At 36.3% G+C, this 12136-nt stretch overlaps 1 protein-coding gene across 1 annotated transcript in view; it reads left to right on the forward strand.

Moving 5' to 3' along the window:
* LOC121408299 (puratrophin-1-like) overlaps positions 1–12136 on the forward strand; it is a 102228-nt gene that overhangs the window by 11490 nt on the left and 78602 nt on the right. The window contains exon 2 of the mRNA XM_041599713.1: positions 5572–5784. Within this exon, the coding sequence (XP_041455647.1) occupies positions 5572–5784 (213 nt within the window). The remainder of the gene's footprint in view (positions 1–5571; positions 5785–12136) is intronic.

The raw sequence follows: 12136 nt of genomic DNA on the forward strand, positions 1-12136 counted from the left end.
TTATTTGTCCGATTTTTCTCAAACTTTTGTTGATCTGTTTCTTTGATTTTTCTGTTTTCACACAAGCTATCTTGTTCCAATCCGTCTGGTTTATTCTCCTGAAAGAAGTTAATACAATGTTCTTTCATTTAGGGTCTGGGTGATATAGCCCTTTGAGCTGCTGAATTCTTACAAGCCAAGATAGAGATAATAGAAAATGGGGAAAAATACACAGGGCTCCAGGCGATTTCAGCCCCCCCGCCATGTTCAAAAGAGCCCCTTTCACAAACCCATCCTCCAATTATCCGCCTAAGAGTAATAAATGCGGATAATTCAATAAATATTGCATTCAGAAACTCCGAAAATAATCCGCACTATTTTTTACGAGCGCCCAACCAGAAAAAGACGGATAATTGTCATGGCAACTGCACACACCCCCTCCGATGGGGTTGTTGTTGGAAAAGGGTGACCTTGTGACAGCACCAATGCAATTATCCGCATTACTTTGGAAATGCGTTCATAAAGTTAATATCTGGTCTTGATGCTTCTATTATGCGGATAATTGCAGCATCGAAAATCGAAATAATGCGGATAACTCTGGTCCCGCTCCGATTTTACGACAAAATTGATATGCGCATAATTTGGTTTATGATAGAGGTATGAAATCCTCAGTCACTGCAATGTTATAGTTCATCCAATGTTGCAGATTCAGGCAACCAGTTGTGAAAAGTAGCACCTAAAAAGAAAATATAGGCCTATGTTTTTCCCCCGCTCCAATAAAATTGGTTTATTGATGGTTAACCTTTCAGATGTCAAAGGTCAAGATGCCCCCCCTACAAATAATTGATTTGAATGAATAGAGAATATCAACTAGCATGGCTCTGAAATTTCATTGATCAATATTAATGAATGAGAAAGTTTTGACATTTTCAAGTCTTGTTTATTTGCGTAAAGCAGGGGTGTGGACGTCAATGGTGATACTTTTTCCAATTGTCCACGGTGTGCAATCGATCATAAAAATCAATTGTACGATTAATCAATAAGCTTTGTGTTACAGGACCCTTGTAAAGCAACCACCTATACAGTATTACTCAAAATTTATTGAACTCCACCAGAAAATGAACATATTTGAAATTTTCAATTTCTGCCATGTTTTAGATATTTGATTATGAAGTCAGGTGATAAAATTTTATTTCAAATAAAGTTTGTTTATCTGGGCTCGCCAAGCATTGTAGTGTTGTTGTTGTCTATACATTCAAAACTCAGCCCAAAGAAATGCATCTTATGAAGGGGTTCACAACTTTACATACATGCAGTTTGACAATATATTTTATTTTGGCTTTTTACTAAAATTGGAATATTGATTCGATATTACTAAGAGTGTTTGTAATCATGGAGCAGTTGGAATATGTATGAATGGAACGGATGGTTTGCTTGTCTTTGACCTTAGACTTCTGGTTATCCTATTTAAAATAGTATGATGGAATATACATATGAATCATGTACAAGTATTTAATAACCAGTCAAACTTATTCAATGTGTGGTGATCTCTCAATTTCTTGCCTTTTTAATTTCTAACTTTTCCAATTTCCACCAACCCATTTTCAAGCAATTTATTCTGTTACATGTAAGTCTGCAATGTATTTAAAATGTATTCATGTGTACCTTTGGCATTGTGGCAAATGATCCTCATATAAATATCTCTGCCATGGCTCATTAGTTTTGTATAATGTGAGGCAATGGTAATGATATTTGCTTCAGGCCTCTATGGTGTTATAATGTGTGTATTATTTATTATTATCCCTCTACACCACATCACTATTGCATTTAAAGGGAATTTCTAGCCTGGCATCAATATGATAGAGCAACAAATAATGAAATTTTGATGATTTACAAAAAAAAGATAAGAAATCAATACCATTGCTGGGATTGGAACCTCAACCCTTTACTTTTAGGGTAACAGGAAAAGTCAGAACCAGGAAAGAAAAATTATGTGAGAGCTTGGGTTATTTTGTCCCTGAAATGCTCGAAAGAGCCCTAGGCCCCATCTTACATAGAGTTACGATTGATTGCATCAAACCTAACTCTATGGAAATCCATCAGTGTAATAATTTTTTATATAGGAGAATGGCACAATGTCCTTGTAAACAAAGAGAAGCACAGTGAATTTTCAAGAAAACAATGAATGCATGAATACATCATAGTTGGAATTAAAAAAGAAAATATTTTGAACAAACATGCATGATACATGTTGACGTTGCTGGCCATCCATAGTTGCGATTGATCGGATCAAATATAACTGTTTGTAAGACGGAGCCCAGGAAGCTAAAATAAATGGCACTACAATAGTCAATATCCTAATTCATTGCCATGTTAAAGTTTATCAAATGTTGCCGAATCAGGCAGTATGCTGTGAAAAGTAGCTCCAGAGTGTTTTTTTTTCTCGCCTTGTCTTAACCACAACGCCATCTTTGTTTCTGATGTATAAGACAATGTTGTTTTCCCATTGAAGAAATAAAAGACATATGTATCGTGAGTCTTGTCTGCATGTACTATATGTAGGCCCTATTACCTATAGGCCTCCTCCTAACATATTGATATATTCCGACTGAGATGAGATGGTCTTTGGAGAAATGAGATTAATGTTTAAGAAGCTATCCTTGGAAAATACAGGGAATTGATGAAGCTTGATTTCATAGAACATCCCAAGTGTGCAAATAGTGTGGTACAGAAATGCAAGCATATATCTTCAAGCATGGCTAGATGAGGGTTGGAGCTATTAAAATGGGTCATTTGCCTGGCCATCTCCCAAAGTTCACTACCAGGTCATCAAGGGTTCAGCATTTCTCTCTCCAATCAGTCCTTCAATATTTCCTCTCTTTGCCTTTGTGTCCATGTATCTATTGATAGCTGAAGACAATGTTGTATTGGAGTAAAATGCCAATTAACCTAGATGCAGCAGGATATTTACAGTGCAGGACATAGATGATTAGGAGTGGTTTGATAGTCCTAGATTTAAATTTGGCAGTTTTAGTTGTAGAATAAATAGGAGTAGTCTACTTATAGGCCTACTTTTACGACTGCTGTTGCTGCTGCTGCTGCTGCTACTACTACTACTACAACTGTTGTATGGTAAAAGATGGGTAGAGGAGATTGTGGGTGTGTGTGTGTGAGGGAGAGAAAGAATGAGAGAGAGAGAATGGAAGAGAGACAGAGAAATATAGACATCAGAAAAAGAGGAGGATATTATTCTATTAAAGCTGTGGATTCTGGATAAAGCCAGATAAAGGTGTAGATGTCATTTGTCAAACAGGCTTTGAATTTAACATGTAGGTCTCTTGAAGGTGATTTGAAACAGGTGCAAATAATAGATATCAACATCATAAAAAATTACCAAGATATACATCATTTTATGATGAAAACTGTAATGACTGTCACTGGTTATAGTGACAAACCAAGCAATTTTATGCCTCCATCTGCTGACCAGACAAGTAATTTTGACGCCTACTTCATGTCAACCTTGACACAGACAGATCAAATCTAAATCTTTAGGTCAAGAGATATTTCATGCTTCTTTTGGTAGGGATCCTTTGGAATGTTGACCTTGTTCTCACAATGGGTCAAAGTTAAGCCGACCACTGAGGAAAAACTGAATTAAGTTTCAGAAGGGATCTTGGTAGATTCCTATTCTAACTCTTTATTCCTACTGAGCATGCATCTTTAAAGAAGAGGATCGAAATATATATTTTTTCTGTGTTTGAAAGATAATCTATAATCATTTTCTATAGAGGTATATCAATTTCTATCACCTGATGATGTCTAAGAATGAAATTTTATGAAATAGTTGCAGTGATTTTTTTTCTGGAAGTAATGAGAAAGTGTCTCTTAGACTCCTACCATGGACCTGTATGTCCTTGCTCCTACTTGGCATCTATATCAAAGTCACACAAATTAAAAGTCATTGTCTCATGAAATTTTTTTTTCAAAAGGTATTGGTAAACAGGATTTGTCTGACTCTTATTCATATAAATAAATACCATAGAAACAGGTGTGCAAGCAAATAGGTTTATTTGTTTGTATGCTAAATGTAATCAATAAAATGTTCCTAATTGATGTTTGATGAAGCATTCGGGATACACAAGATCAAACAGCTACTATAAATTTTCTACAAGCTGAATATATGAAACTTCATTTCAAGCAGATAGCACTAGTACAGTGCCTTGGATGTTTAGTTAAACAGATGATTCAATTCATATTATAATGTAGTGCATACATGTAGGTTGCTATCTACTCTAGATAACATTCATGAACTGTAGGCATTCCTATGCCCCGTATCACAAAGTGTTGTGATTGATCCAATCAATTATAACTATGGAAAGCCAGCCACACCAACATCTAGAATGCGTGTTATTGCAATAGGAAGGCATCATTATCTTGCCAAATTTTGTTATCAGAGGGATGTTGTGTTCATTTTCTATATAGAAAATTATTACATTGATGGATTATCGTAGATGAGATTAATGGGATCAATCAATTCTCTTTGTGAGATAGGGGCCCTGCGCATCCTAGCTACGATGGTTTATTCAAAGAGATTTATCTAATGTTTACCAGGGTCTCAGAATCAGGAATGTTATCACATAGCAGAGAGACATGGAACTATTTAGATGGGTTTAGAGCAATAAGGGTGGAGTACAGTTTAAGATATAATTCTTGCTTTCACCAGAGTTTGTAGGCCTACAACCAATGGGTGATTTCAATTTCAAGTCTGATGTTGGCCTTGGTGTTGGTGTTGAAATTTGGATTGCTTCCCCTTGCTCCAAAACTTATTCAGAGTCTGTAAAACAGAACCAGATCACATTATTGACATCTCAACAACTTGCGCGTGACTTTTCGGGACCATATTCATTTCATGTTTGGTGTTATAATCGTGTAAAAATTGACCCAACATCAACACCAAAAGGTCAACACTGAACTTGAAATCACCCAATGTGGACCAACTACTCTTTGACTTTGACCTCTTTATCTCTTGTGCCATCTTTACTGGTGTACCACTGCTTTGAGTTGCATAGTGGTGTATGACTGGTCAGGTACAAATGAATGTGAAGAAACTTATTCAAAATGGTCAGTAGTGTACTGACTGTTCATGATCATTTTTGTCACCATTACCTTGTTTGACATTGTCTTTTCCATCTGAAGCTTGTGAAGAGTATAAAGATTTGTAAGTCAAAACTCCACTATTGAAAAGGCCTGGGATACTAATCTCGAAAAATCCTTCATTGTTCATTTCAAATAAAAGTTTATCTCATAAGTTTCCATTTATTAATTAATGAAGATCAGAAGTCAGGACTAGTGACAAGGTCTGAACAGACAAATCTGAGTTTTGAGAGGTAAGGCAGAAAGTCCTCCCGAGAATCGTCAACAAACTCAAATTCTTGAATCAAGGCCTTACAGATTTGAGATTGTTCTCAACTGACAATCCCATCTCTGGTTGACTTGAAATGGATGCAACTAATTGCATGCAACAAGTAGATACACTTCTTGAATTTGTTATCACTAATTTAAGAATCATTGCCTTCCCTCTGTTTTCTCCAGGAGTCCCCACCATCCTACGATGAGAGGAATATGCCATCCATTGAAGATGTCCTCACGGAGTTGTACTACCCGTTTGAAGACATAGCACCTTACATGACAGCGCAGATCTGTGACATCATCAATCGAAGGTTCAAAGGTGACGGGTCAAGGTTCATGCTGGACTTCCTGTTACCATGCAGAGAACTCTTGTTGCATCTCAAAGAAGAAAGTTGGGTAAGATTGCTGATTAATCTTGAACAAGATTTAATATCCCATGGTTTAAAGATAATAATGCTGGAAGCTACTCAATCAATAGAGTGGATTTGCATTTTTATTCATCATTTTTGTCTGACAAGTTGTCAGATCTGACATCTCTCAGATTTTGATTGGCTGAGAAGCACTGTTATTGTGGTAATTGTCTGATGAAACAAGACTTGTAAAATGTCCGATTAGTCCTTTCATGAATCACTCCCGTTGATTTGTTGTCTTAAATGTTTAGGCCAATAATTTGTAGACTATAGGTGGTTTCAAACCGCCTCGATCACAAGAATCCCTGTTAAACTACGAGAACTTTTTTAGGCTTAAAATACCCATTAATTATTAGTGCATTCACACCGCCCCGAAACATACTCTTCGGTAAAATTCCTGAAGTTACGGGCATGGGCAGTATGGTCTGATTAGCAGGCAAGGCGCGAGATTCAAAATCACTAGCCCAGCAGCCACCCACAGCGCCCGCGCCCAACGACGCTCAACGACACGCTGGGCCAGAAGTTCCCGTAAATTGCTTTCACATTGCCAAAATACCTGTGACCTTGGAAAAATCCCCGCGAAAGTTCTCGTAATTTCGCCAAGTACCTACTATTTAGCTGGTATTTTCTTTCGGGGAAATTATGCGTAGTTTGCTTGCACATAACCAAAATACCTAGTATTTTCTGATCGGGGTAAATTTCCCGATCGGAGAATACCTGGAACTGACAAACTTCGAGGCGGTCTAAACCACCTACTATTGCTATAGAAGACCTAGATGTTGTCACCAATTAATTTCCAAGTATAACTTCCTATAAGAGCATGTTTCATGTAAGGACCTTCTGAATGTTGGCAAAGCTTGATATAATCCTTGGATAATGGATTAACTAAAGTAAGGTTTAATGATGACATTCTACTTTGTTTGCAATGCAAGTTTTACGAACAAGGCAGCGCTTGACACTGGCCCTGGTCCAACGGTCCCAGACCAGTAAAAATTACTGTTGGGCCAGTAGCTTTTCAGAAATAGCCAGATTTACTGGTCTGACATAACAAGTAAAAAACATATCATACTAATATGATATTTTCTCTAATAGTATTTAAAAAAATGGCTTTCCAAAATTGAGGAATGGTTCTCATGAATTGTGTTTTATGTGTATCGGTGTACTGTTTGTTAGTAGTGTTTTTTCGGGGGGGGGGGGGTAGGCAATAAAAGCAATAGAAGACAGTGAAATAAACAGGTCTTTTTCATGTTTTTCTTTATTTTGGGGGACCAGTAAATTTTAGGTTCGGACTAGTAAAAAATTGAAAAAAAAACCTGGTTATCTATTGGTCTGACTTGAACAGGTTTGACCAGTAGAAAAAAAAGGGTTAGTGCGGAGCCCTGAACCAGGCCTCCAGAAATAGACAAATTTTCTGGTACCAACAAACCCCACCCAATGGTGGGCTGTGAAATTGCTTACTTTTCACTTGCGTCATCATTGCAGTAGGTATAAGAACTTAAAATCTCACAGATTGGTGACCTGTTAAATTGCACTTATTCGGTGTTTCCATGGAGAGTGATGGGTGAATGTATAAAGGATTTCTTTAAAAGTGCAGAAAATAATTACACCTTAGCTACTGTGACACATAACGAGGCGCTGGTTTACGCCTTTTTAAAAGAAGTTTCATTCTTAAATATTTAGAATATCTTTTTAGACGTCTCTCTCCTGATTAGTCTTGGTTCAATGCTTCAGATGGACCGTAATCAATAGATATACCCCATCTAATTATTAGGTTCTTGGGAATCGGCGAGTGACGTCCATTGAGTGTTCTCTATGGATTCTAGGATGGGCGATCTAAGGATACTTAAAATCAGCCATCCTTGACTTTAAAAGCTGACCGCTGGCCTTTTTTTTGTGGTTTTCATTTGAAAAGCAAAACAGACATCAGACCTATATTCTTTTCCAATTTAGTTCGAAAAAAGTATTTTCATTACGTGAGAAACTTAATGGTTGCACTTAAAACAAGTTTATATTATTAGGGACAGTGATTTTCCTTTTCAAAAAATGGCCTTTTCCGTTTCAGAAAATCTCAAATTCCGTTTCACCGTGTCAGAAAACGGAAATTCTGTTTCCCCATAGACTTTGTACACACGGAAAAGTGACAATTCCGTTTACACATTAAATAGCAAAATCACAGCGCGTACACTCGCATTGGCCAAAATTTGTATCTGCTTCTGTACCAACAACACAATAGAATCCGTTCTAATCGGATCTATGCGGGTGCATTTAATTATTTTTCAAAGGCATCTAGCATGCATACATCCTCACCTTTCACATTATTAGCATTATTTTACGGTGAAATCAAATTTCATCGATGATTTGGGGGTTTTTTGGACATCGTTATCATCAGTCAACGACTTTCGCCAATCCGCCATCTTGGATTTTAAGAACCCGATATCATGCTGTTACATCTTCAAACGTAGAGGGCAGCAACACACGACCGTGCAGTTGAGCGATATGAAGCTAAGTGAAGCTCAACCCGGCCGGCCGGGGTACTATCGAGAGTGTGCTGGTGTCGAGAGCAGTCACGATGTGTGAATTGTCATGATTTGTAGCGAAGTGAGATTGTGTTTTCTGGGGTTTTGTGGCCATTTAATATTCTCATTTTGTTGTTATTTTGGAGTAATTTCTGTTGCTATTCTGTGTATTTTGAGGGAAAATACGTTTTCCGTGATTTTCCGTTTGAAATGCCACTTTCCGTTTCAAAAGGCCTTTTCCGTGAATTCCGTCCGTTTTCCGCGATCACGGAAAACCACTGTCCCTATATTATAGCCCGGGAATTGGCATGGAATTGAGCGATATTTAGCTGAAAAATATTGCATTAATGAAGTTTTATTATTATTTTCAACCCTTTTAATGCATGAGAAGTGGTTTTATATGAAAGAGAAAAAACAAAACAAATGGATATTCTAATTTTAATTTACCACCTGTGTGACTCAAATGAAGTGTATTCACATAATTTGTTCAAAATCATAAGACACACTTCATTTCATATCCTCAATATTATATCTCTCCATGGACCTACTTCTCTAGGTCCATGTTCTCTCTGAGGGCATACACATTCATATAATCTTTTAATTAATTAAAATAGTGGCAGGCACTTCTGGGAGATTTACCAAAACTTAAAGTAGGGTTCAAAGTATGGAGTGCACCCCCAATTCTCTTTTAAAGGACAAGTCCACCCCAACAAAAACTTCATTTGAATAAAAAGAGAAAAATTCAACAAGCATAACACTGAAAATTTCATCAAAATCGGATGTAAAATAAGAAAGTTATGACATTTTAAAATTTCGCTTCATTTCACAAAACAGTTCTATGCACATCTCGGTCGGTATGCAAATGAGGGACCTGATGACATCACTCACTATTTTGTATTTTATTATATGATATATGAAATTTTTTTATTTTCTCCTCATTGTCATGTGAAATTAAGTTTCATTCCTCCCTGAACACGTGGAATTCCATTATTTTAACATTTTTGTGCTTCAGGCAAGGAGGTCCTAATCATCAAATTTTTAAAAATTGAAATATTGTATAATTCAAACAATAAAAAACAAACGAAATAGTGAGTGAGTGACATCATCGACTCTCTTATTTGGATGTAATTGGCTCGTTCATATAACTATTTTGTTAAAAATAAGCGAAATTCTGAAATGTCATAACTTTCTTATTCTACATCCGATTTTGATGAAATTTTCAGCATTGCGCTTGTCTGATTTTTCTCTATTGATTCAAATTAACATTTTTCTGAGGTGGACTTGACCTTTAATGATGGATACAGGAAATTTTTCTCAATTTCAAGGTCCAGTTGATCTTGTGATTAAAGATCATAAATAAATTTTCTCACTGATGATGATCATAAATTGTTATGCTTCTAAGCATCTACTTATTTTTTCAATCCTAAGTGACTTTATTTTGGAGCTCTATAAGAACTTGACAAGTCAGTCATCCTTCTCAATTGTTTGATGAGAACTGTCAATCTGACTTAAACGCAATCGTGCATTTAGTGGTTTTATTTCAACATTTTTAATAATAATTATTTTTCTAGGATGTATAGTATCCGGTCATTACCCCTTTTCCCTCCCTCTACAATCAAGCCCTCAACTCATTTCAGGATTTCTCATGTGTTTCCCAGGGTAGTTGTTATCCCGAGAAGTTCATGCATTGGTCAAGTGGAACAGCAGAGTCAAATGCTAGGAATATGAGTTTGTCAGAGAATAATTATTGTAAGAACAGTTTTCAGTACTTTATTGGTTTTTGGCAATATAGTCCTAAGGAATAGGCCCAGTATTTAATAATAATGATAATCTGTTTTTTTTAAATAGTGCTTAATACATCGGAATGACGAGATATATTATCACCTACTGCATCTTATTGAGGGTGATTTTAAAGAAATTTGGTTTTCTAAACAAGTGCTCTCTTTTATAGTGCATATCACTGTACATTATGTGCTCTTTGAAGGAACAGTAAAAGTTAAGAAAAAAAGGCATCAGAGTCTTTTTAATGTTTTGGAGTTACAGGGATAACAATCACTGGAGTATATATTGAGTGTCCAAATTTGGTTATATCTAGGTGTAGTAACTCTTTGATCCTATGATGTGCAGAAAGATAGTCCAAGAGGAGATATGGGGAGAAAAGAGTGCATTGTGGTATACTGCGCCATCGGCAAGGACGAGAGAAAATAGAATTCAAATGGCTTCTCTTGAACAATTGCAATTTATTCTCAGTTTTCTTTTGCCTTACAGATAAATTCAGTTTCTAGGTGGAATAAACCTTTTAAATGTTCACTGATTCTTACTTTTGAATAAGTTTTGTTTGATCTTGTTTTAGAAGGAGGGATGATAATGGGATGTATAAATACAGGTTTCTTTTTAACTTTACAATCAGTCAAGGATTGTGGAGTTTGTATACCATGTCCCCTTGGCAGTGTTGATCCATACTACTGATTGAAATCTAAAGGGTGTTAACTCCTGTAAAGTGCTATTATCAAACACCTTCCTGGTTCTTTACAAATGTCCCCTTACTATGTTTATTCTTATCACCTACTGCTTCCTATTAAGGGTGTTAACCTAGTGTTAGTTAAGTGTTCATTTGATAACATTTTGGCATGTTGTTGCCTTTATTGTTGGTTCTATATTTTATATTTTACCAGACTGAAATTAAATAATCCTGAGGCCCGTTGCAGAAAGAGTTGCAATCGATCGCAACTCTAAAAATCATGCGCAACTTGATTTTCAACCAATCAACAGCGCGTATTTGGGACTTGCGTTTGATTTTTTGACTTGCGTTTAAACGCAACTCTTTCTGCAACAGGCCCCTGATCAGACTAGCAGCAACTGGCACAAAGGACACAATTTCATATTTTTTTCTCCATAATCTATAATGTCAATGATTAAAATGTTCAGAAAGCTAGCCACAATTCTTTTAAAGGATACCATTTAGACTCTCATTGGGGTTGAAATAGAATATTAGCCAGCTCAGTGATGTAAATCCATCCTGCATGAATTATTAGGTGGTGCTTGCCAATCAATATCCAAAATATATGAAGAATTGAACTGATAAAGTGTTCTTTGGAGATGTTTTCTAACGATTCTCTCGATTTCTTTGTAATTTTGTGTTGAATGATTGTGTTATATTCTTAATAAATACTTGATTATAAAAAAAGTATTAAAGAAAGGTGAATAGTGCATCCCAATTTATTTGATGACCCAGTCTAAAGAAAGTTCACTCTGTCATGCTACAATCCCTAATATAAGAAGTTAATTCAGTGATAAACCATTTAGTTCCATACTGCAAATGGTGCATTACTAATGCTAAGTACTTAAGTCAACATCTAATTCAACTTATTCAAGTTCTTTCCCTCATTGATACCTTCCCCTTTTCCAGTTTGTAAAACAGATTGAATTGGAAGTTGGTATAAAAGAAGAATTTCCATTGCAGAGAGGCTATTAATGGTGAATTTTTTTTTACTGGTATCTAGCTGTCATTGCCAGATGCCCCTCCCCCACACCCACCCCTAATTTTTCCCTCTTAAAAATCTTGGATCAGATTGGCCCGGAAATCATGGGGCCCCACTCCGTCCCAGGTTAAAAACAAAATTACCCAGAATAATCTGACGTGACACAGCGAACGGCCAGATCTGACCCGGAATTGGTTACATCGGACGTCATTTCTGGCCATTTTTTATTAGAGAAAAAAAATGGAATGAGGCTGGAGCGGATATATTTTTGAACGAAGTACTGATGATTGTGAAACAAGACTGTTTTTATTTCAAATATCCAGTAAGAGTATATTACAGA

The sequence above is a fragment of the Lytechinus variegatus genome, chromosome 2 (assembly GCF_018143015.1).
Source record: "Lytechinus variegatus isolate NC3 chromosome 2, Lvar_3.0, whole genome shotgun sequence".
NCBI classification, from domain to species: domain Eukaryota; kingdom Metazoa; phylum Echinodermata; class Echinoidea; order Temnopleuroida; family Toxopneustidae; genus Lytechinus; species Lytechinus variegatus.